The 27,706-nt window shown below is 33.2% G+C and overlaps 1 protein-coding gene across 6 annotated transcripts in view; it reads right to left on the reverse strand.

The window, feature by feature from the left end:
• Nucleotides 1-15,928: 15,928 nt before the first annotated feature.
• LOC129746565 (transcription factor collier) overlaps nucleotides 15,929-27,706 on the reverse strand; it is a 141,759-nt gene continuing 129,981 nt past the window's right edge. For all 6 annotated transcript variants that reach the window (XM_055740266.1, XM_055740264.1, XM_055740263.1 and 3 more), the window contains one exon: nucleotides 15,929-17,588. In XM_055740266.1, coding sequence (XP_055596241.1) covers nucleotides 17,473-17,588 — 116 coding nt within the window. In that variant the 3' untranslated portion in view covers nucleotides 15,929-17,472. The remainder of the gene's footprint in view (nucleotides 17,589-27,706) is intronic.

The raw sequence follows: 27,706 nt of genomic DNA on the forward strand, positions 1-27,706 counted from the left end.
GATACGACGGAACAATCTTCAATATAAAAATTACGCTGGTTTTGTAACTAACTTAGAAAATATTCCATGTTTCCAACAAGAGAGGTGTTTTTTTTTTTGTGATGGTCCCACAGGCCCATTTGGGTCCTTCCTCCACCCCATACGCCTCTTTAGAAGTGGGAGGGACAGGTTATCCTTTGGATAATTGTGTTAACATATTTATGTCTTCTCTGTACATCTTGGTTGTCTTTCAACTCCCGCGTATGTCCATCACTGTACAGATTCTCTGTCTGATATCACATGACATTTCCATCATATTTTTATAATTCGTACATATTTTAAATGTTGCGCTTTACGTAGTGTACTGTCATTTTCTTAAAGCTGACTATGTTTGTGCAGTCCTTAATGCATTGTGGTAAGTTGTTGTACATTTTTAAGCCATTGTAGAAAATAGATCTTTTTGTCATTTCTTTCCTTGCAGTTGGTAATCTAAAATCTCGGGCTCTTCTTGTATTATGGCTATGTATGGCATTCCCGTACTGTAAATCCTCAGTTAAGTATGACGGTAACATTCCGTTTTTGATTTTATGCACGAACATTAAGCTATTGTAGGCAATCCTTTGCTTGACTGATAGCCATTGTAGCATGTCCAACATAACAGCACTAGGAGTGTAGCGATTACAACGTATTACAATTCTCATTATTTTGTTCTGGATCCTCTGTAGTCGCTTGATTTGCGAGTCTGAAGCGTGAAGTAAAATTGTGGAACAGTAATCAAAATGCGGCATAATAACTGACTTCACATAAATAATTTTTGACCAGAAAGTCAAAAATCTGTTTATTCGGCAAAGAACACCATATTTAATTGCTATTTTCTTGATAGTGTAGTCTACATGATCAATGAAGTTAAGCTTTTCATCGACTTGAATTCCAAGATATTTTGTCTGGCACACTCTTTCAATTATACATTCATCAATCAGTAAGCTTGGACAATCAACAATTTTGCGATTTCCAATTATCATCCAGTTGGTTTTGTCGAGATTCAGACACAATTTTCTTTGTTTCAAAAACTCGGTAATGTTTTCTAAATCAGCATTTGCTTTTTGCATCACAAGGTCCAAGTTATCATCAGTCCAATAGGACACTGAATCATCTGCAAACAATTTAAGCTGGCCGCCTCGCAAACACATTTTCAAGTCGTTGATGTATAGAATAAACAAAATTGGTCCCAAGACACTGCCTTGAGGAACTCCCAATTTATTCTCTCTGTACTGCGAGTACGCAGAACCAAACTTAGTCCTTTGCATCCTTTTACCTAAATAACTTTGAAACCACTTTAAGGCTGTGCCGTTTATCCCAATTCTTACTAAAACTTCCAATAGCTTCATTCGATCAATTGTTTCGAACGCTCTTTTAAAATCAAGGAATACAGCGACTGTGTAGTTGCCCTTTTCAATGTTACCTTTCCAGTTACGTAACAACAAATTTACTGCAGTCTCCGTCGAATGTTTCTTCCTGAATCCAGACTGTTCGTCGAACAAAATATCTCCTGACTCAATAAAAGCTACCAATTGTCGTTTCACCGCTAATTCTAGCACTTTTTCTTGCAACTCTAACATGTTTATCGGTCGGTATAAGGTTGCTTCTCGCGTATTCTTCTGTTTTTGCACAGGGATAACGGCTTACGGCAAGGGCAAACGCTGCAGATATTGGCTGATATGAATAAAGCTGTAGTAATTGCTTTTGCTATTTTCGAGCAGTTTTGCGAGGCAAATACTTCGAATGGCATGCATATTTTCAATCCGGAGCTGGTTGAAAGTAAATGTTCTTCTCTGCTTTTTCATATCAAGTTGAGTAAATGCTTTCAAATTTTGCCATTCTAAAGTTCGAGCTAAGTAAAAGCTACCGAAGCAATTGCTATTTTCTTATTCATACCACCTATTGTGTCGGAGATGTTAATTTCCAAATATGGCAACACTATCAAGTATGCTACCGATGGCTCGAAAAATTCAACGAACACTGGATATGCCATAGTCGATTCATCTGGTCAGGCGGTCCAACAGCGAAAACTACCACCGGAAACATCAATATACCTAGCTGAATTTTTGGCTTTATACGATGCGGTAGAGGTGATCAAATCCTTACCTGCTGCTCATTATTTGGTCATGACAGACAGTCTAAGCTGCCTGAAGAGTTTACAAAACCCATTTCTACACAACCGTCTACCACGTATCTGGTTCGAAATGAAGCGTATTGTCCAAGAAGCGGAAAATAATGGCTCATCTCTAACGTTCCTGTGGGTTCCATCCCATAGAAACATCCCACTGAACGAATCTGCGGACCAATCGCCTAAGGAGGCGTGTTCCAATGGCGATCCTGCACCGCATCAATTTCACAGTATGGACATCCCGTTTCCTGCTAAGCAACGAGCTATAACGTCATGGCAAATCGATTGGAACCGAGGAACAATGGGAAGATACTGTTATCAAATTCTCCCCAGAGTTTCTCTTGGCCCATGGTTTCAAAACTTAGGATTCAACCGAAAAACCGTCGTAACACTTTCGAAGCTGATAAGCAACCATTCCAGACTTCCATCGCATCTGTATAGGAATAACATTTTGGAAAGCGACACTTGCGGATGTGGGTTGGCAGCCGCTACACCTAATCACGTGATATTTTCATGCACGCAGTATGAAAACCATCGAAGAGAACTTTGGAGAAGTATCGTAGAAGAAAGGGCCTTCCCCGATTCGGATTTAATGCTCAAAAAGAAAAATATCAACATATTCCAAGCATTAGCTAATTTCATCGACAAGGCAAAAATTGATATTTAATGCGAAATAATGTTAACACCAAGCTTGGTCAAAATATGGAAACAAGAGACCGTTTAGTTTGTTATATATATATATAAAAAAAAAATAAAAACAATGGAAAAAATAACAAAACTGACAAAAAAGTAAACAAGAATCAAAAATGGAAATGTGACAAAAATGCTAAAACGACAAAAATCTATATATATAAAAATGAATTTCTGTCTGTCTGTCTGTCTGTCTGTTCCCTATAGACTCGGAAACTACTGAACCGATTTGCGTGAAACTTGGCAGGTGGGGGTATTGGAGGCAGGGGAAGGTTCCTATTATGGTTTGAGACACTTCCCTCTCCCATGAAGGGAGGAAGGGGCCTCCCAAACAAAAGACAATTTTTTGCATAAGTCGAGAACCCATCAAGCAAATGGTATCAAATTTGGCATGGGGTGATATTTGGGAACGAGGAATATTTCTATGAATATTTGGTACCCCTCCCTCTTCTCAGTGGGATGATAGGAAGGGGGGAGGGGCTACCTTACAATTTTTCATATAACTCGAAAACTAATCAAGCTAATGGAACAAAATTTGGCATAGGAGGGTAGTGGAATACGAAAAATGGTTCTATGATTATTTCAAACCCCTCCCTCCTTCCATTGGAGATACAGGAAGAAGGGGGGGGGGCCTTTAACCACTTTTTTATTGCATAGCTTGAAGTCTATTCGAGCAAATGAAACCAAATTTGGCTAGGAAGGGTATATGGGTACGATAAACAGTTCTATGAATATTTGGTACCCCTCCCTCCTTCCAGTGAGGATATAGAAAGGGGGGGGGGAGGGTGCTCCTTTACAATTTTTAGCATAACTGGATAAATAATCCAAGGTTGCGAAATCTCATGAGATTGAGATTTTTTTGAGTGAGATTTTCCCTTTTTGAATCTCAGTGTGATGCTAGGTAATCTCATCGTGAGTATCACAAACGGTTTTTGTCTTGAATGTCAACGCTTTCTCAGACTGAGAATCACGAGCAGAAAAACTACTTTTTGGAAGGCAGAGATGCCATGGAATAATATTTGTGCAAGCTCTTGAACAATGAAACAAGTTTTATAGTTCAGAAAAAGCTGAACATACCACGACTTTTTAAAAACTGTCAGTTATGTTAAAAACTTGATGAATGTTAAAGGCCAGTTATACTTTTTTAAACATTTTTATAGAGAACATACTATTAAAAGCTCAGTACAATCAGGTTGATGATAATAATTTGTTTTTTTTTTTATTTATGTCTTAAGCAAAGTTGCGAAATCTCGTTCAGTTAATATTTTATCGAGTGAGGTTCTTCCTTTTTGAATCTCAGTGTAAAACGTTAACGTTGATTGTGAATGAAAGTTTTGATTTTAAAACATCTTTCTGAAGAATGTATTATCATGACTTGTAAGAATCTGATTATAATATTTATGTCTTAGTTTAATGAAAGTTTTACAGAATGAGCAAACAGTTTTTATGACCAAATATGTTGATGAGTCTCGCTCGTATTCAGAGGATTTAAGACATGCAAGTTATGAAATTGTATTTCCTACAGTAATGTACTTTTAAATCTCTTAAAAACGTTGATGCAAAGTTTTGCAATCATGGAAAAAAACCGCAAACATTGAAATGCCCAAGCTCAAAATTCTTCAAAAAACCCCCAATGGCTTAATGTGCTTGCCAGAAAAAAATATCTCAAATCTTCTGGACATTACAAGAAACTTTAAAAAAATATAGCAAAATCTGAATAGCTAAATATTTGATTATTATAAATATTAACACTGCAAAGACAACTAAGCTGGGAAACTCTAAAATTTAGAATTAAAATTATAAGGATCCACCGGGCCTAATTTTACAAATTTAGTATCTTTGAATTACCGAAAGTTTTTTTGTCAATTTTGCAGAAAAAAGTTTTATGATTTTATTTATAGCATTCGAGCTATGCTTTGCTTTTACTTGTAGCGGCAACCTTAAAAACGAAGTTTAAATTCATAGGTAGCTATGTAGAGTTTTAATATAAATGAAGAAAATAGTTTCTTAATCTTCCAAACAAATTAAATTTTAAAATATAAAAATTAAAAAAAGATTGTTACCAACGAAAAACCATTCCAATTAAAACGCATGGCATCCCAGCTTATGCAACCGGCTGGAATCGACCACATATGAAAAGCATTTATGAACCAAATAAAAAGTAATAAAGAAATATCAAAATTTTCCCCTTCAAATGAAAGCGGCGGTTTGTAGCTTCTAGCCTAACGGTTAATCTTTTTTATTTCAATTTAAAAAAGACATTTTAATGATTTTTTATGCATTTTAAAGATTTTCTTTTTCAAGAGAAAGAAAGCCGGTTTTATTTGCACCGGCTCACAGATCTTTTTCAAATATTATCTCGACTCGCGTGATGTTTGAAATTCCATGTGGGAAATTTCTGAAGTAGAAAACATGATCGTTGCACCAAAAAGTAGGATATGATTCATACCAGCCTATCTAATGTCCGATAAATTCACTTATTCGATTAAGAGCGTTTCCAGAAGATTTATAGAATTCTAAATAGAAAAAAGAATATAACAGAAATAATAATGTGCCATTGAATATTAAGATTGATCAAATATACTACCATTTGGAGTAATTGTGAAATCGCTTCTCTTGTTAAGCGGTTTTACTTCCAATTTTTTATTACTATCTTATGAGCTTTTAGACACATGCATCAGAAATAAATTGTTCTTTAATTATCATAGCTGGACTTTTTTTTAACGATTTTTGAGTACGTTTAAAAATACCCTTTAAAAGAAATTCGTGAAACCCTTGGAAAAAAACCTTGTTCAATTTTATTAAAATGGCTAGTTTAGACTGTTAATTGATCATTCATAGCCTAGTACATCATTTTAAAGTGGTTTTTGTGAAATTGGGAATGTCAAGATTGGTTTCGAAAATTGGTTTTCCGGATCTTTTACAGTCTCTAAGTGACTATTACTGTCAAAAATTCGGCAGAAAATTGCACTACCAATGAGTAGTTTGGAACAGAGAAGGGATGTCAAGGACCAGGGACGTTTAAAAAAAGATCGTTTGAAAAGAGATTTAAATAAAAGTTAAAACTAAGCATATTTCACTGATTTAAAAAAACCAGAAAATCGATTAGAAATGTTGCTTTTAATCCCATATTATGTTGTTGCTTTTAATTTGAAAACCAACAAAACGTCAACGACTGAATTTTATATTTTTTTATTTAAGTCGTCTTGACTATGAAATTATGTTATAAATTGTTTAGTACCAAAGCGCCGTATTTGCAAATAATATTTTAAAATTAACTTGTTGTTCTCAACATTTATAAGTAGTGTGTTGTGTACATAGACACTTTTTGAAACATAGGTACCACGAGCTTTAACACTTTCGTTATTAAAAAGTTTCAATAAAATCCAATCATTAAAGCGCTCTTATTTTTTTATATCAAAGCGTTTGGAGTCGTTCAACTTGGCGTGTCGCTAATGTGAAAAGCTAATCGAATTATATGATACATTCAAATATTCCATAGATTCGTTACAAATTTAACTGTCGTCAAAAAATAGTAGGGGAAAAAGTGGGGAATATAGCTGAAGATTTCTCTAATGGGATTCTGGATTTCAGATTTTTTTCTAGATGTGATGCTCAGTGAATTTCGTTTGACATCGAAAGCTTTGAGCATCACAACGAAATTCATTGTGCTGCTTAATTGATACTCATCACGGTGAGTATCAATTTCAAATGATTATCTGAAATCTTGCATCTCTGAAATAATCAAGCAAATGGCACCCAATTTGACGTGGGAAGGTATAGGATTACGATAAATGTTTCTATGATATTTTGAGAAACTTTCGTCCTTCAAGTCGGAAAATCTTAAGGGGGGAGGGTCCTCCCATATAATTTTTACATCCCTCGGGAACTTAATAAGCATATGGAATGAAATTTGGGTTGAGAGGGTATTTGAGCACAGGGAAGGTTTATGTGAATATTTGGTACTACTGCCTCCTTCCAGTGGGGTGATATGAAGGAGAGGGGGAGGGGGGGGGCTCCTTTACAATTATTCGCATTACTCGAGAACTAATCAAGCAAATGGAAACAACTTTGGCATGGGAAAGCTTTGGCATGAATACGTAAAATGGTTATTAGCTTATTTGAGACTTCTTTCTCCTTCAATTGAGAATGCAGTTAGGGAAGACGGAAGCTCATATATGTATGATTGTTTTGCATAAACCAAAAACTTATCTAACAAATGGAACAATCATTCAATTTAGCAACTGGGGAAGAATTTGGCATAGGAGTGTATTTGAATACACGGAATGTTCAATCTTGATCCTGTTCTTCCAGGTAGGGGATAGGTAGGAAGAGCGGCTCCGATACAAATTTTATAGCATAACTCGACAACTTATAAATCAATCGAAACCAAATTTGGCATGAGAGGGTATTCGAGCTCAAGATATGTTTTTTCCGGTAGTTTAGCATCACTACCACAAATCAGTGGAACGATATAGAGGGAAAAGAGGGCATTGATAAAATTTGTTTAATATTTCTAAAACTTATCGAGAAAATAGAATTAAATTATCATGGGAGCAAATTTGTGTACAAGCAATGTTTCTTCGATGGTTTGAAAACCCCTTCTCTTGCCAGAGGGGAGATATACAGTAGGGAGAGGGACACCAATTTTTTGAATAACTCGAGAACTTATCGAGAATGGGGCCATATATGACGTGGGATCGTATTTGTATACAAGAAGTGTTTTTCTGATTTTATGAGACACACCTTCTTTCAATTAGGGATATAGGAATGGGGGTAATTCGTATGATAATTCGAGAACGAATAGGTAAAATAAATGTCCCATGATGTTATTTTGTTACTGAAAATGCTCACATGATAGTTTGACAAAGTTTCATATTTATAAAAAAAATATTTTGGCATAAGTTATAAAATTCATTTTGAAAAAAAAATTTAATGATATTAAAATTGAACTTAAAATTTTGTGCAAATAAATAACAAGTTAAATATCTAGATACCACAAGTTTCAAAAATTTTTGAAGGTGTAGCAAAGCACACCGGGTCAGCTAGTACAAATATAAGAAATTGACAAAAATGATATCCAAACAACAAAAATTGCAAAAAAGGATAAACATGGCAAATTTGGCAAGAAAGAAAATGATAATAATGACGAAAATTTCAAAAATTACAAAATTGACAAAAACGAAATAAATCAAAACAATGGCAAAATTAACTAATTGAATAAAATGAATGGCAAAATTGAAAATAACAATAAATTACAAACTAGAAAATCAATTTCAAAAGAGAAATGAAAAAAAAAAAACCACTAAACTATAAAAACGGACTAAACTAAATCACCTTCAAAGAATGTGTCTCTTAGGGATGTCCGGATCGTTCACAACAACTCCTACTGCAGCACTAGAAGCTCTGTTTTCTATCAAACCTCTACACTTGTTCCTAAAACAGGAAGCCTTCTCATGTGCTTTCCGTCTACAGGCAGTTGGTCTCTGGCTGTCAGGAAATATCGAAAAATCATCGAATCATACAAATGTGTGGCCTGAATTAGTTAGATTAAACAAGTTTAATCTAGCGCCAAACGATTTAACACTCTCGAGTAGTTTTCCCTACATGGGGTTTGAAGTCAAATTTCCTTCTCCTCAAGAATGGTTATCAGGTTTCGTAGAGGACCAAATGTCCTCTCATATTGTATTCTATACTGACGGTTCATTATCAAACGGCCGTGCAGGTGCAGGAATTTACGGTCACGAGTTGAACTTAGAATATGCTCAACCTCTAGGAAAATATTGTACAGTCTTTCAGGCTGAGCTATATGCTATTATGTATGGAGTGCAAATTGCACTTCAAAAGAAAATTATGTTCAGAACAATTTATTTCTGTTCAGATAGCCAAGCAGCTATCAAATCACTCGGTGCTTCCAGTTCTAGATCAAAACTGGTAATCGCATGCCGGAAAGCAATCGAAGAACTTGCTGAAGGCAATGGATTAAACCAGGGGTGAGCAACGCGCGGCCCGCGGGCCGCATGTGGCCCGCGAGACCCTTTTGTGCGGCCCGCGAAGCTTTTTTCAAATTTTTATGCCTTAAATTTTTTCTACAATGCTCTGTTGGGAAAATTTTTATGACTTGATCAAATATGCACTTATCTGCATTTGCCCCACAATTCAGATTGTTCACTTTTTTCTGGCATTTCAAGCATTTATTATTTTCTGTTCAAAGCATGAATGCAATATTCTATATTTGCATAACGTTATATTGGAGTTTTTTTCTTTACTCAGGATACATTTTTCCTAATTATTCAACTCCTAACGCTTTGAAAAACAAAATCCATTAAAGTGAGTTGAAAAAGCAGCAAAATATCGGAAGCTCACATGATCAAAGAAGTTTCGAAGTTCGTTAGTGCAGTCATTATTTTCATTCCAAGCGTAAGTAAAGTTGTATGATAAAAAATACGCTTAGCAGAATTTTCATTAATTATTCTATCAAATTCGGCAAAAAGGCTTGTTCTGTTACTGGAAAGAAATTAAATTAAAACCTTGAGAAATCTTTTTTTGATTTCTGAATATTAAAGAAAATTTCTAAAGTTTAATAATAAAGTTTGGGTGAACGATTTTAGATTTTTTATCAATATGAATCAGCCGGCATCAAAGCTACCGACAAAAATTATTAATTCTTGATAAAAGCAATAGATATCTGAAATTCTGTGATTTGACCTTTGATGATTATCTGTGATGTTGTTTTTTCATAAATTTGATAGAAAATTAATAACAAACATCGATAAATTGAGTAACGTCACTTATAATTTGCATTCCATATTACCAAAGTTGTAATATAGCTTTAGAAATCCTACCCCAAGGGTATCTTAATAAGGTAAACAATTATAAAAATCTGGATAAAAATTTTTGAATCAAGAAGGTGGTTTTGAAGATAGTTGCTTAAAATATTTAAAAATGAACATTTTCCTGTGATTTCGAAGACCTTGTTCAACATCCCAATGATATGATCCAATGCAGAATATCAATTTAAAAATCTAGTTTTCAACAGAAAAAAATCTAGGATTTAAGGACACGTTTGAATTGTGGAAAAAAAATCACAGAAAGTCAAATAGCGATTCAACGAACAACGCTTCAAATGTATATTTTTCACACTCTTACTTATCACTGTGGTAAGTTCCTGAAGATTTCTGAATAAAAGTGATGACGAAAAGTACCATCGATTTCAACAAGAATGTTGTAAGAATGAATGTTCGCCAAGGAGTATTATTAAAAAATTGAGAGAATTGAAAAATGGCAAAGATTTAGTGATTTACCTTTTCAATATCGGGTATTTATAAAGTCGTGTTGAATTTCTGTGTTAAAACATTTGAATTCGTTTTATCTTTCTTTTTCAGATTTGATTTCGCCAAATATTTGTAGTTATAAAAAATGACGTGAAGCTCTGCTAATTATAAAAAAAAGTTATTTTAAGTGCGGCCCGCCGACAAGATTTCAAATTTGAATTGGCCCGTGGGTTCAAAAGGTTGCTCACCCCTGGATTAAACCTTCTATGGGTACCCGGACATAAGGGAATTTTTGGAAACGAATGCGCCGACGAACTCGCTAGAGCTGGGTCGGAAAAGGAATTTTACGGACCAGAGCCGGCTGTCCCAATATCACCATGTTGGTTCAGAAACCAAATTCAAACTTGGTCCTCTAACCAGCATGAACGATACTGGGAAGAGTTGGACACTTGTCGTCAAACTAAATTATTTTTAGAAAAACCATCTCCAATCATATCGAGTTACTTATTAAGTTTAAATAAATCTCATTGCAACATCTTGATCAGAGCACTCTCCGGTCATTGTAAACTCAACTATCACATGCACAACATTCAGCGTGCTGAATCTCCAGTATGTGGTAGTTGTGAATCAGATGTGGAAGATCCCTTCCATCTTATATGTAACTGTCCCTCATTTGCCAGACTGCGTTTTCGTACTCTGGGATCTTACGCTTTAAGCGAATCTGAGTTTAAGAAATTAACTTAAAAAACATTCTATCATTCCTTACCGAATGTAGAAAAGAGCTTTAATGCTAATAATCCCTAGTGGAAAGGCTTTATGCCATCTTAAATAGATTGAATTTATATCTTCCTTTTATAGGTTTTTCAGGTTTCTCAGGTAAATGATGAAATCTTGGATAAAAAAGGCTAGGCACAATTTTCCCGTATGTTTGGATAACGTGCCGCTATTAAGCCTACCCCCATTCTGATACCTGATACCTGATGAAAACCATCGAAGAGAACTTTGGAGAAGTATCGTAGAAGAAAGGGCCTTCCCCGATTCGGATTTAATGCTCAAAAAGAAAAATATCAAAATATTCCAAGCATTAGCTAATTTCATCGACAAGGCAAAAATTGATATTTAATGCGAAATAATGTTAACACCAAGCTTGGTCAAAATATGGAAACAAGAGACCATTTAGTTTGTTATATAAAAAATAAAAAAAAAATAAAAACAATAGAAAAAATAACAAAACTGACAAAAAAGTAAACAAGAATCAAAAATGGAAATGTGACAAAAATGCTAAAACGACAAAAATACAAATATAAGAAATTGACAAAAATGATATCCAAACAAAAAAAATTGCAAAAAAGGATAAACATGGCAAATTTGGCAAGAAAGAAAATGATAATAATGACGAAAATTTCAAAAATTACAAAATTGACAAAAACGAAATAAATCAAAACAATGGCAAAATTAACTAATTGAATAAAATGAATGGCAAAATTGAAAATAACAACAAATTACAAACTAGAAAATCAATTTCAAAAGAGAAATGAAAAAAAAATATAAAAACCACAATAATCACAAAAATTTGGAACAAAAATGCAGGAAAAACAAAAAAAAAAATGACTAAAGTGAGAAAAATGAGAAATATGACAAAAACGATAAAAACCACAAATGACGAAAATAAAAACACTGGCAAAAATGACAGAATTGAATACAACTATAACTAATTGAAGAAAATTACATATATGATATCATAATAAAAATGACAGTAATTACAAAATAGTAAAAAAATAACAAATTCGGCAAGAAAAAAAGGTGAAGAAAATGACAATAATTACAATAACGACGAAAATGACAAAAAATATAAGAATGACGAAAATGACAAAAAGAAAAAAAAAATGACACAATAAACTGATTGAATAAAATGAAAATATATGTAATGATATAAATGTTGATTTTTGATTTATCGCCGCGATGAATTGTTTGTTTTCTAATCGACGTTTTTCGGCGAGTTTTAGAAAATAAAAATAAAACGTTTTTACCAGTTGTCCAGACGTTTCGAGCTACTCTGGCTTTCGCTCCTCTTCAGTGGACACTAAAAATATATTTTGAAATTTAATCCTAACTTAATTAACAAATTTTAAAAATAAATCTTACAATTTTCTGGCCTTCATCTATACTATTTGTTCTGGCTCAGTTTGTTTTGTTTTACGTTTACTTTTACTTGTCATTATTTGTGTCAGTTTTGTTATGATAGGGTCGTAAGCTGTTTTTAAATTACATGAGTCTCTTTGCCTATTAACTACGTTCTGATCACCTCTTAATTTAATATAGAATGTTTCGGCAGTTATTCTTGCATTGTAGCCTGCTACACGTTCTAGAATTTTAGTGTTTTCAAAGTCAAATAAATGCCCGGTTTCCAAGCAATGTTGGGCTAGACCAGTGCTTATCTGTTTTGTTGATACGGTTGTTTGATGTTGTTTGATTCGTTTCTCTAAAAACTGGCTAGTCTCACCAACGTATGACTTTTTGCATTGCCCACATTCTATTTCATATACTACATTTATGTTTTTGTTTTTTGGGATTTTGTCTTTCGTTTTTGTAAAGATTACATTTTCAATTTTATCTAATGGTTGAAACGCAACATTAATGTCGAATTGCCTCAGATATCTGGAAAGTTTTTCCCCTAGGCCTAAACAATATGGTATTGTTGCAAAATTATTCAAAGTTCTTTTTGTGACACTTAATGTATTATAAATTTGATGTGTTCTTTCTTTAATAATATTTGCAACAAAATTTCGTGGGTAGTTATTAAGTTTAAGGATTTTGTAAACTGTAGTGAGTGTTTTTTCCCTGTATAAAGTATGTGTGAGTCTACTTGCCCTATCTACCAGTGCCACCACTCTGTTCTTTTTGTGTGAAAAGGGACTTACAGAATTAAAATCTAAATCTGTAAGTCCCTTTTCACACAAAAAAAACACAGTGGCACAGAATCATAATGGGAATGACAAGAATCATAAAAATGACAAATATCACAAAAATGGCATAAATTACAAAAATTAAGAAAATAAATACAAACTACAAAATTTCAAAATTACGACAACTATACAATTAAAAATTTGTTAATTAGTTTATCGGCCTTATCAGTTAAAAGTGATGTCCTTTTTAGTAAGAACAATCCAAGATTATAAAATTTTATAGACGGAGTGTGGTGGAAGATTCAACTCTATCTGTATCTACCACTTCATAGAAGTTCTACTCGCTCACTTTCACCATCAAAGTGCCTAATCGGGATTGCGAATTTTAAATTAAATCATTTTCACCATCTTCCATTTCTTCTTACTTTCTATCCGTCTATAAAATTTTATAAAGCTGAAATGTTCCTACTAAAAAGGACATCACTATTCAACGATAAGAGCAAGTTCACTGGTGTTGGGGAAAAGTGATAGAAATTTTGACTTTTTGAAAATTTTACCATACAAAAATGTTTTCAAGATCTTTTGGCGTTGTATTTTTTTACAGGTTCATAATGGTAATTATGACAAAATAATAGTAAAATAATTTATCCATGCATTCAATGAAACCATTTAAAATTTAAAAAATGCTGGTTTATTTATCCATCACTGTTATTATCCACGTTATTTTTTCTCACATAAATATTGTTCGGCGTTAATGATCAGGAACTATAAGCCTCCGGTGTTCCGCCGTTGTCCAAAGATTGTATTTTTGCCTTCGTGAATCATCGTCGCCCCGTGCACTAAAAAAAAATATAAAAGAAATGTCAAATATTGTACAGAAATACTAATAAAATTCACTTACTCTTGAAAATTTTATGAACTGTTGAAATTAGCGGTAGTTGATGGCTCGATGATGCGTTCTTGCGTTGATGCACTTCAGATTGTAATGGCCTTCTGTGGATAAATAAAAAGTGATATCCTTCGTCACAGATTCCACACCAAAACACTTCACCTTTAAGATCGCAGCACGTAGCACATAATCAATATTGATTCCAAAGTTTTCAACAATAATTAAAAATTGAAAGCCGTTTTAATGGCAAGGAGGAAACAAAGTGACACAACTGATTGAAAGCATTTTGGCTATTTACATCCATGGTAAAATGTACCAGAGTATTGTCACGATAACCAAAACTTTTTCCAAATGCACAAAACGTTCCGCATGGTAAAATTCAACCTCTTATTTTATTAAGGTTTACCACATTTTTTTGGCGCGCATGGTAGCATTAACCAAAAGATCGTCAAAAAACTAAAACTTCATTTATATCAACAAATTTTGCGCATGGTAGAATTAAACCTATTTTTTCATTTAGGTTTACTATATTTTTTCTGCCCCGCATAGTTAAATTAATCAAAAAGTGGTAAAAATCACCAGAACTTTGTTTATATCGACAATATCAACGTATGGTAGAATTAAACATTTTTATTTATTTCAGAATACCATGATTTTTTTTCAGTGTACATTTGAGAAAAAACGGGTTCTGATTTCTTTTATAGAACTTCAAAAAAAAAAAAAAAATATATTGTGACGATGATGATGATGATGATGCTTGGCTTTAAAAAGTAAAATTCGACAGTTTTTGAAAATTTGGAAAGATATCATACAAATATTTTTGACATTGCTGCATAAAGGCATAACAAAATTGGTTCAAACTTCTTTAAAAATTCGTTAAATATGAAAAGTAAATAAATAGAAAACTACTACAACTTTTTTCGCGGAACTCTAAATTAGACTTTAAATCTTGAAGAAAATTGTTTAATCATTTAAAATTTTTATTTCAAAATGTTTTTTTTGTTGTTTTCAAGTTTTGTCAAAAAAGTCCTGAACTTCCTTAAGATATTTTAATCTATTTTAAAAAGTTATTTCAATAACAGTTGAACGCTGATAGAAAGATTGCATATTTAGATTCAGGGCACTCAAATTAGACAAAATTACTTTTTTAAATTCATTAACCTAGGAAAAATGAAGATTTTGTGGTCTTGTGTAATTTATCAAAACCTTTTCATATCTGATGTTGAGCAAGCACAAGAAATACTAAATTAAATTAAGACTGAAATTGGTTTCTTGAAGAATATTTCATATCAGTATAACATTTTCAATGACATAAACGATTTTATTAAATCAAATTTTAAGTAATAAGGTAGAGGATATTAGATTACAGATTTGTTTATTTTTGCTAATTCTGTTGATCATGGTGCCTGTTGCATAGCACAGCCTGTTGCATGCCTGTGTGCATAGTTTCCAACTTTTCGATGTATAAAATTAGTATTCGATAAATTAATTTTAAAGTTAAAATGGTTCGTTTCAAACTCTGTTCTTGTTTAATTACAATTCTTAATAAAAATCCATTTTTAAGACGAAGTTAAGGGTTTTTGTTTATCAAGTTAAGAGTTTCAATACGAAAGGTTAATTGAATTGCAAATCGAATTTTACAATGAAAAATTAGTTTCGAACCGTGAACGTCATGAAGTGTCGTAGAATAAAATGTCTCATGCCAAGCGTGATTTAAGATTAAATTCCGCCGGAGGCGAGCAAAATTTTTGACTTGCTTGTTAACACTTATTTAAGATCAAGTTATTTTCCAATACTACGGTGAACATTTTACTTGGAAAAATCTTCATGCCCCCCCCCCCCCCCCATGGGGTTAAACCCCTAAACCCCCCCTCCCTCCCGTTCGCACGACCTTGGTTCTCACACACTTTAATTGATTTCCACGTTAAATTCAATAAGTTTTTTTTCGCACAAAAAAAATGTCATGATAAATGGATTTTTTCTTTCTCAAATCAAGTCGATACAAATTTGCTGATTTTCACACCAATATTTTTATTAGACCAATTTCGCTTCCTATCGCATCATTCAGGTTTCTCTCGACGGAGCACCATATATATAGAGCTGCATGCAAGAATGATTCAGCTTTTCCAACGAGCCAACATCGGCCCGGTATTACGACCGCGCAAATGACACTTTAGAAAAAACTGTCTGTTTAGTTTCCAAAATCTGCATGTATGTGTTCTTGATTTTATGTTGGTTTTATTTCTTCTTCTGTAAGTGGTTTTGATCCATAATTTATTAATTGCCTATTTTATTGGTTTAATAATAAATAAGAGTTTTTTCCGTTTACTTCCAAGTAGATTTACAATACCGTTGACGTTTGCAAAAATTGAAACTATTTAACGATAATTGATTTCAATTACTTTATTCTTAATTATAGTTAAGGTTTTTCGATCGAATTTTATGGTTTGTGGTTTAAATATTTTCGATCAACATTGCAGAGTTCGAGTTTTTGCTGTTTGTGTATCTTGTTCTGTGTTCTGACGGAAATGTAAATATTACTTACGTAGGAGTATTCTACAGGAGCTATGGCATCGATTGCTAGTGTTAAAAAATTTGCACTAAATAAAATAAGTATTTTTATGCTAGAAAATACCTTGAAGGTGTTGAAAAAACTAAATACTACAGTCCGTTCGTTTTGTTGCTTGGAGATCAGTAAGATGAAATGTATATAATTGCTAAATATTCGCGAATCTAGAACCGAAAAAAATGTACTGCAGCGACTGATAGAGAAGTTTGGTTTGTTTATTGTTATGAAATCGTGTTCTACATTTCGAAAGTACTTTATTTCTACTTTATTTGCTCGTATACAAATATAGCGTCACCTGTTGGATCGTTGCCCTTTTTATGTTTTACTTTTTATTTTGGATTGCAGCTTTTTGTTTGTTTTGTTTTTATTTTAGAATTTATATTTTGATGTCCGTTTCACTTAGCCTGAATTGCTGTCGTGTTTTGAATATAATTTGATTTTTTTTAAACTTATTTTGTTCGACTTGACATGGAGATATGAATGATGAAATATGTGTCGATTCAACTCTTTGAAGCACGATATGTATTTTCTTTTATTTTGTTCATTTATCTTTACGGTATTTCGTTGATTCTGATTTAATTTCCTCGCGCCGAACTTGTCGGAACATTCTACGCAGTTATTTTTAATAGTAAAATTTTTAACTACAAAGCATCTTACGCTTTCTTTGTTTAAATAACTGTTTTTCCCTATTTACAAAGTGTACATTTTACAGCGCATATTGACTGTGTGTGTTTTTTTTTTACCAATTCTTATTGCACTTAGAACAATCAAATAAAAAAAAAAAGATTTAATAAATATAAAATTTACAGGCGTAAAATCACCGGGGTACAATCTTTTTACAAGAACAATTGCAAGCGGGGAATCAATGACGGGGCAATACTATTGAAACTATTAACAAACAACAAATTTGGGATTATCCGCTGACGAGATGATCGATCGATTTGGTCGCACGTGTCTCAAATTGACCGGGCTAGGCCTAATTGAAATGTCCGACCTATTTACTTAGAAGTCGTTGTGGCCGCTGCCAGGGGACTAGGTGTGTATCCTTGTGACCCACAGGTGGTCATCGAGTACGGACTGAAGCCACTGCCGCCACTCATCAGCCCGTTGATTCCTGAAAAATAAAATAAATTGGATCGTTAGAACTAGTTTTTCAAGGAAATGCAGTCTTATGAGCTAAGTTCGTAAGTTTACTTATAATTTTAAATTATATCATAATACTTAATTACATAAGTTAAATTGTAAGAATGACCGATAATCCGCTGAAATGTTGTTTAACCACAGCTAATTTTCGTCAGATTAGTTTGCTTTCTGAGGCAAGTAAAATAAACTACTAAATAAAAATAGCTTTTGGAGACGGTTTCAGAATTCAAACTCGAACACATCTCACTCGCAACCTGGAGACTCACCTCCCAATCTTGATCCAATTGATGATAAAACAATACTAACAAAGTTTTAGCTTATTCGAATAACTGTAAAATGACCCTTATAGATCTGCAAATTTGTATGGAACTTTGTTCTTCTTTTTCCTCCATCACCAATATGGCCAAAACTTGTATGCGTCCAGGGAAATGATTGGCTGTCTTGGCTGTCAAACAAGTTTTCAACTTTTATTCTACCTCTTCAAATGTGTATAGAACATTCTTTTTACTTTTTTTTTGTTTGTTTGGTTTTTATCACCGCACTTTCTTTAATTGATATTTTTCGGTGATTTGGGACTAGACATAAAACTCCTGTTTTTTTACGTTTCGGCTTACTGAATTTAAGCCATCCTCAGACCCAAAATAATTTAGAAATTATTTTTTACGTAAACTGAAATTTTATTGCATCATATCGATTCTACGTGAATCTTGTAGTAACCAGAATTTTTCAAGTGCGCCCTGGTAGTAACCACTATACTTCCACATAATTGCCTCTTGAATTTCACGTAAAATCTAAGTGGATGCCAAGTCGGCCCTCAAATTCATATAAGAAAAGGTCAGTTTGCTGACTTAGTTCGTTCTAGAGAAAAATGTTTGAGAAAGCGAGTTTTTTTTCTCGCTAGGACTATACCGAAAGCCGTGACTTCTGTTAATTACCTTAGGATTACTTGGAAGGTGAGTAATTGTCATAATATTCGGGATTCGTAGCCGAATAGATTTACTGTTGATTTGGACAGAGAAATTTAAATTCCTAACCAAATAAATTGTTTTTTTTTTTAGGCCACGAAAGATCTTTTTTTCGGAAGGCTTCGTTCCATCCAAGAGGCCGTCGAGATCCGGATCAGGTAAAAACCTTTCATGCAAATACGATCGGCGATACTAATGAATTTTAATGTTTGTTTATTTATGCAGGATTTCACAAACTAAGCTGCCAATCAGGAATTTCAGGAGGTTTCATCATAAAAAAATGAAATCGAACAAAACATCCAATTATTTTGAGTAAATTACCAATTCAAATTTATTTCTGTTTCAGCTAGATTCAATCTTAAATTATAATAACATTCATAAACACATTGTGTTGAGTTCACTAAAATATCACGTAAAGTGTAGATGAACTTCATGAGGAACAAATTCCTATTAGGGTGTATTCACGTGTTTATTTCGTAGCATCTACGTGAAAATCAATTGGATAAAAATTATGTAGTTTTTCACGTATTTGCGACGTGCAAATTATTTTGGGTGCAGAAAAACTATGTTCAAATAAAATATAAATTTTACTATTTTTTTTTTTCACAATTTGTAAATTTACTTATAATTCAAAATTAAAAAAAAACTTTTGTAGTGCACACTGGAAAAAGTGAAAATTTTCAAACAAAAATCGTAATTAATTCTGACACTGTTAAACCACACAAACTTTGGTGCTTCAAGTTTTGAGTTAAACAGCAACGTTTCATTACAAATCAATATTTTTTTTTCCTTTTTGCAAAAAAATTTCAATTTCCAAGCGTTTGAGTTAGTCGTTTGACTCCACGAAATTTTTGTAGCTTTGTATTCAATATTATGAGAAAATTTTACCCATGTTGTTCCATGTATGTAAACTTTGGAAATTTTGTTAGTGTTTTGAAAGTTTTGAATGAGAATATATACAGTGGTGTTTCCCTTTTTCATTATTTTTAAAACACTTATAGTTATGAGGTTCGTATTCATAGAAATTAAAAATAATTTCCCATGAACGCTTTTTTATTTCTTGACGAAAAACATTTTATATCTACCATTTTTAAAGGAAGCTTGAATAGCTTTGGCCTTCTTTTTTTTATCTTCGTATGATTAAACTATATTTTTATCATTCCCACCCCTCATCTAATGAAATCTTTTTTGGAGATTATCTCCTCGGACGCTATATGCCAAATGCTCCTCCGTATGCTATATTCAAGTTTTATTTACCCAGAAAATTCTAAGAAGGCTTCCGAAACTTGCCTCAACTCGTGGCATAGAGGATGACCTTCAAGTCTTCCAAGCCAACGGTCATGAGTTCAAATCCCAGTCACGGCATACACAGTACACTTTTGTGGTTTGTTGGTTTAAGCATTTGTGAGATGCTAGCCATCATATACTCGAAAGATGTACGCTTAGAATTAAGTAAAAGGAATCTCTTCGAGGAAACATCAAGTTTCATTTAGATCCTGTATGTGTTTGTATTTGTTTTTTTTAACTTATTGAAGACTCATTTTTCATTTTTTTCAAATGTATGTGTACTTTTCGTTGTTTTTTCCACACCGTTTTATTAGTTTTTCTTCAATGTTCCAAGTTGCACTTATAGTTTTTTGAAGTGATCTTAAACAAATTATCTCAGAACCCAAATCGCTCATTTTATGATGTTATGACAAAAGATTTTTTTTCAATTTTTCCATCCTTGGTAAAAATAATCTCATTTATTATTGTGAAGAGTGATAAAGTAAAAATTCTTGGAAATAATTTGTTGGAATTCGCAGTACTCAACGTTAAACCGTTTACGTATTCGCATAATTGGATTGTAAAATAGAACACAGAATAGAACATTTATACGAAAGTTTTAGATTGACCGATAAAATTAAATTTTATAAAACTTTCTTGCGTTGGATTTAGTTTTTCCAAATAATGCACGTCCTCCATTTAGATTTCTCGGCGGCCTTCAAAACGTTGAAATCAAAGCCTTCAACTTATAACTCTGAATTTAATTATTTCATTTTTCTCTATGAGGAATTCTAAAAATACGAAAATGATTGGTTCTAAAAAGCTTGATTTTAAGAAAATAGCTTAATATGTTTTCAGCACTCAATCCAAATTCATAATAAAGATGAATCATTGCATGCATACTTCACACACTGTATATTTTTATAGACCCCAAAGCCCTAAAGCAGTGGTAGGGAGTACTTTGAAAACCACTACATTTCAAGTCAATACATACTTTACAGGTTAGTTGCATTTTTCAATCCGAAATGTTAGCTCATTATTGCATCCAAAATTCTCGTATCTACCGGTACCACGTGCTTTCAGCAGTAAAAGGTACAAAAAACACCCGCCAAAATTTCCTCTTTCAAATCTTTAACTCTCAGCAAGCATTGATTTGCTTTCCAGTACACGTGAACTCTGGATAGTCGTTTCTTACGCCCGGCCCATGGTGATGGTGAAAACAACCCGCCAAAGGAAACGAAAATCGGCTGCCAAATGGGTGCCATGACTTTTAATTTGTGGGAATAAAAACGAAAGTTGTATGGGAGGGTCCCTTTTCTTAGGTGGGAGGGGCTCAGAACTATCACTAAAACCTTACCCTGGTCCAAATACATCTCTGTACCAAATTTCAGGCTGATCTGTTAAGCGGTGTCGATTTGTATAAGGTGCATACAAACAAACATATATAGTCCAACTCATCTTTATATATTAGAAGAAGAAGAAGAAGAAGATGTTTTAAAGTCATTGGTGTCATTGTCCGTCATTAAATAAGGAGCGTATACGAAAAAAATGCAACACTTTGTTTTGTGAATAACTTTTGAATGAATGGATGGAAATTCATGAAACTTTCAGCGAAGCTGCCTAGAAATGTAATCTTCTTCTATAATATAAAATTCTCTTGTAACGGTGTTTGTAGTACTACTCCTCCGAAATGACCCAAACGATTCAAATGAAATTATTTTTAGAATATTCTGTAGGCATGCGAATCGGTTTATATCGAATGAAAATAACAGAAAGTCCCATAAATTGTCCGTAATAATTAAATTTGTAGTTTATTGAATCAAATAAAAGTCATGACATCCATTTTTTTAGAGGTTTTCTTTACTATGGGCGCCGAGCGGGCGGTTTGTTTTTCGTCTCCATGGTCGAGGCGTCGCGAGCAAACGTCGTGAGAGGATAGTAACCAAGGCATAGCACACTGATTAGTGGGAACATTTGGGCGCCTATTTCTCAACCAAGCATACATTCAACGCACGTGGCGGCGATATGAAGCCTAGATGTGTTTTTTTCTTCTTGATTCCTAGCTCATTTTTACAGCACAAATGAATAAATGAAGCCTAGATGTGACCCAGATTGATAATTTACCGATCAAATCAAAACCATTTAAACGATTTGAAATATTAAAACTGTTTTGATTTCATGTTAATTGAATCAGCAATGGTTGTCTAAAAACATGAATTTGATACTGATGCATATGAAAAACCCGATTTAATACACTTAACAGTGGATTTGAGCCTTTCTTTCAGATTCAAAACATATTTGTTTTGCGTGTTTTAATCCATAACGGTAGAATGTTTACAAAAATCACTTTTATAAATGATTTTCGTTAAATGAAGCTCTCAAACGGAATAAACTATAGGGGATGAAAAAAAACTATAGGAGATAAAATTTGTCAAATTTGTCAAAAATGTCAAATTTGCCAATTTTGTCGATTTAATCAATATTGACAATTTTATGGATTTTGCTAGTTTTGATAATTTTGTCGATTTTGTCGATTTTATTAGTTTTGTAATTTTTGTTTATTTGATTCAGTTTTGTCAATTTGTTTAATCTTGTCAATTTTGTCAATTCTGTAAATTTTGTCAAATTTGTCAATTTGATAAATTTTGTCATTTTTGTCAATTATAAGAATTTTGTAAAATTTGTCAATTTGGTCTATTTTGTCAATCTTGTCAATTTTGTCAATTTTGTCAGTTTTGTCAATTTGGTCAAATTTTTCAATTTCGTCGATTCAATCAAAATTGTGATTTTGCGATTTCTGTAAATTTTGACTATTTTGTCGATTTAATCAATTTTGTCATTTTTGTCAATTTTAACAATTTCTTCAAATTTGTCCAGATTTGTCAATTTTGTCAATCTTGTCAATGTTTACAATTTTCTAAATTTTGTCAATTTGGTCAATTTTGTCAATCTTCTCAATTGTGACAAACATGTCAATTTTGTCAATATTGGCAATTTTGTCAATCATGTCAATTTTGTCAATTCTGTCAGTTTTGTAAATTTTGTCAATTGTGTCAATATTGTCGATTTTGTCGAAATAGTCAATCTTGTCAATTTTGTCAGTCTTGTCAATCTTGTTAGTTTTGCCTATTTTGTGAATTTTGTCAATCTTGTCAATTTTGGCAATTTGGTCATTTTGTCAGTTTTGTCAATTTGGTGAATTTTGTCAGTTTTGCCAATTTGGTCAATTTTGTAAGTCTTGTCTTTTTTGTCAAATTGGTGAATGTTGTCAGTTTTCACATATTGGTCAATTTTGTCAATTTTGTTAATTTTATCACTTTTTTCAATCTTGTCAATTTTGTAAGTTTGTCAATTAAGTCAATCTTGTGAATGTTGTCAATTTTGTCAATTGTGTCAATATTGTCGATTTTGTCGAAATTGTCGATATTGTCAATTTTGTCAATTTTGTCAGATTTGTCAATTTGGTGAAGTTTGTCAGTTTTGTCAATTTGGGCAATTTTGTCATTTTTTCGGTTTTGTCAATTTTGTTAATCTTGTCAATTTTGTCAATCTCATCAATTTTGTCAACGTTTTCAGTTTTGGCGATTTTGTCAATCTTGTCAATTTTGTCAGTTTTGTTAATTTTGTCAATTTAGTTAAATTTGTTTTTGGCCAGCCTGGCCAAAATGGTTAATGCGTATTTATGTGCCTTTTCCAAAAAAAAATCCGAAATGCTTCAAACACTACTATGGAGGACTTGGTGGCGCCACTGTTTGGATTGACTCCCAAGCCGTTTTCGTCAGACACCAACCCCAACAACAAAACGCAACAATTGCACAGGTTTTTCTATGCGAACGAAAAGCTTTCATTGCGCAACGTTAGATCTGAAGAGAAAAGGGAACGAAAAGGGAATTTGCCCGAGAGCTTAAAGCTCGAGAGGATTGAGAAGCATTTGTCTAATTAGATTTGCTTCCACGGGCGAAATTCTCTCCTGTCGTTCGTGCCTAGGAAGAAGCTTCCTGAGCACGAACGGCACGTGAGAAGATGAGAGGATGTGCATACATCGTCCGCGTACCCGTGTTGTTTTCCCCTTCTCAGAGCAATCTGTTTCTGAATATAATGTTGGCCGAAGTTACTATCGCTTTCGTACCATCCAGTGTGGGCATGACTTACTTATCAACGACTTCATTAATTTCGGGGTCGTACCCCTTGGTGAAAACCATTTTTATGTTAAATAATTCGGAGCTTCGGTTCCGAAATATTTTGAAATGGTTCGGTTTCAATCTGAACCATTAAAATGAAAACAATACAACGATTGGCAGGGAAAATTTGATCTGTCGTCTTCCTCCCACAAGATTTCTGTCACGATGACATCAAACCTGAGTGGGAGTGAAGCTTACCTGTTCTCCCTTCCACACATCGACAGGACCATAGTTTTAGCTAGCAAGCGCGTATCTATGACGTCACGTATAATTTGACGTCATATATACGATAATCTTGATTTTAGTGATTGCTGGTTTTGGCTAGCAAGGCCAATTGACACGTTTTTTTGGATGATAATTACTATGAAAATTAAATTTTCAAACTATTTTGTTATTTTTTCTTTCTTTTATAGACCGAAGAAGAAAAAAAACAAATTTTTTAAGATAAAAATCATTTTTATTGTACTGCCCAGTTTCGCAAAAACATGCAAAAAAGTTTACAAAAAATCACACCAATACACACAAATACACAGACATCGTCTGAACTCGACGAGCTGATTCGATAGGTACCTATAAAGGTATATCTAAGACCCATAATTAATGATCTCCAAAATCGACCGATAACTATACCTTTCTGAAAGAAAGGCAAAAATGGTATGACTCTTTGCGGACGTTTGAAAAAAAGATAGTGGGAAGATTAACGTACGATTGAATAATCCAATACGCCTAGAAACATTTTTCGAATATGTACAAATGTGCTTAACTGAAGATAAATCAAGCGCCTTTAAATTTACAGAACAACAACACAATCCGTTGAAAATGAACAGACACATGTACTAAACAAGAGCATGTCCTTTTTTGGATTTATTTAAAAAAATATATATTTTTTGCAGTCATATGTGAAAGTTATCAATAAAATAAGAAGAATTTTCAGTTAAAAGGTACATTAGAGCGAGTGCAAACGTTCAACATTTACAAAAAATGTATACATTATTTCTTCATATATCAATGGTTGGGCCCACATAAACAATCTGACTAAACAAACTCAACTTTTTCTAAAATCATTCACCTAAAAACTGTTTACAGGTTCACTGTTTGTTTACACAGAATTCAAGTACGTACTGAACATAAAGGTGTGTTTTTGTTTAACATATTTCGGCTACATAGAAGAGACTTTAAAACCCCTTTTTTTAAGTTATTTTTTTGAGATTGATATTTCAGAAGAAGAGTTTTTTGATGGCAGAAGCAGAATTTTTTTTGATATTATTATGACCTAAAAATGTTGAAAATTATATTAACTCCTGTCATTTTACTCGGTGAAACAAGTGGCAATGCGCCTTTTAGCCATGAAACATATTCCTTTTAAGATTTTTTTCTTCAAAATGATCAGAAAGGGTATCCCGAAGCGGATATTCATAATTGTTAAATGTCTTTGTAAACGAAGGTCTTATGATAAAACAGTGTTCAGTGAAAATGAATAACAAAGCATTATTTTATTCTGGAGATAACTGCAGATATAATAATGAAAGTTGATAAAAAGACAAACAGGAACGAGTATTTAACTCATTTTAAAGTCTTCACACTGACGCATCAGAAAAAGAGCGATGTGATTTCACTTGCATCAATAAATGAGACAAATGTGTACTTAGATATTTCTTTTTGAAAGAATATGAAAGTTTAACTGTGATGATATCCGTTTGTGCAACGGAAAGCTTATACCTGATACCATTCGGCAATAAGCAAAGCATCCGAACCCAGAAAAGTAAATGAAAAGTATTCATGTAAGATGCATGTAAGATTCATTGAAAGTATTTCTTTGATAATTTATGTGAAGACCCGTAGAATTGAGTAAAATTCTTAGGTTTGATTCCGATAGAATAAAGCGGGACAATTCGAGTAAACGGAAAGGAAGGATATGTAAAAAAAAACAAGGACATGTTTACGAAATGGCGAAAATGGACATGGTAAGACGAAGTTTACCGGGTCTGCTAGTGTTTACATACAATAGTTGTGATGTTCTGTCAAGTGTTTTTTTTAGATAGCGTCCTATGAAGAAGTTTTTCGACTTTCATTTTCTATTTACTGAAGCTTGGCATTTAAAATTACTTGAATTTTAAATTTGGTCGGAGTTATGACAAATTTATTCGATTGATCTCCTTCTGCACAAAAACATCACTCCCTCCACCATAGTTTATGCGTTATGGCACGATTTAAGATTTTAACAAAATAAAGTATAACCTTTGTGAGACCTATTGAAGTGCAATGCAGGAAAAAAGGTAGCATTTGGTGGCAGTCTTCTTTGTGTTTTTCTATAATTTGTAGCTTCGACAGATCGTCAGCCTCCTCATGTACTTGACATAATTTTTTTAATTATATCTCCTTTTTTAACTCCAAAAAATACACGCGAGACTTGAAGTTTTCGGCTGGAAATCTGCCAGGTGCTCGTTAAAATAGTTCGTTTTGCTGTCCATAACGATGTTTTTCATAATATCTCCCCACTAGTGGTTCAAATGTTTTGCGCACGATTTGACCACCGCATTTTTTTTATTTCACCGGTTAGCAGCTTTTCTACTTTATAGAAACGAAGTCAGGCCTGTTTATTAGTCAGCTAGATGAACTAGTCAGAAAAATTTACCTTTTTTATAACCTCCCCTATTGAAATTTTCGGATTGCGCTTGATAAAACCTCTTACATTCCTTAACTTCATGGAATCAAGCATCTTCATTTTTATTCCAATTTGGCTCACTGTTAGATCTTTTAGGACTCCTTAAATAAAATTCCATATGAGCTCTGGTCGAATATTGGTGCACCTTTTAAACTTGAAAAAGGACGAAATTCGATACAATTATGCATTCTTATCGTAATTTGGAAATCAGCAAATAAAAAGGACATTTCGCTATGATATTGGGTTTTTCTCAAAAGTTAACAGCATTCTAAAATTGAGCGTAAAACACGTGGATATGATTGTTTTTAGTTATAATTTGTAAAAATTAAATTCAATATAGAAAAATATTTATAGTCATCCGAGTGGAGAAATGAAACGCTGAAATTTTATCAATCGGCGCAGTCTGGTTTGCCATAAAACCTTAAATGCTAGTCATGAAAAACTACAAGTTACACCATAAATCGGGACACGATGAGTTGCCGTAGAATCTAGTAGCGAATTAAACTCAATGAAGTCAACTGTATTATAGAGCTACAGCTTCACTAGTTTCAACTGTTGATTTGGCCTATTGGTCCATACTAATAGGACCAATCGGACGAATATTCAGATGACTCGAGTTCGATTCCTGGTCGGGGCGAATTTTTTTCTCATTTACCATTCATTATCGATGCATTTTGAACAAAACGGTGAGTCGTAGATCGATCAAAAAAGCAATAACAGAAAAAGTGTTCACTCACCCTAATACATTATGTTTCTGGTGCTTTGTTTGGTAGATGATACTACTAGCCGTTTAATGCAACAGCCAAAATAATCGAGCATAAATGGTGAATGAAAAAAAAGTCGCTTCGACCAAGAATCAAACTCGGCTCTTCTAATTACCTCTCCCTGACACCTTACCAATAGGATAAATCGTCAGATGTAAACTTGTCAAGAAGTTATATAATTGATTTCATCGAGTTAAATTCGCTGCTAGATTCTACGGCAGAAAATGCTCATCGTGCCCCGATTAATA

Source organism: Uranotaenia lowii, chromosome 2 (genome assembly GCF_029784155.1).
Source record: "Uranotaenia lowii strain MFRU-FL chromosome 2, ASM2978415v1, whole genome shotgun sequence".
Classification (NCBI taxonomy): domain Eukaryota; kingdom Metazoa; phylum Arthropoda; class Insecta; order Diptera; family Culicidae; genus Uranotaenia; species Uranotaenia lowii.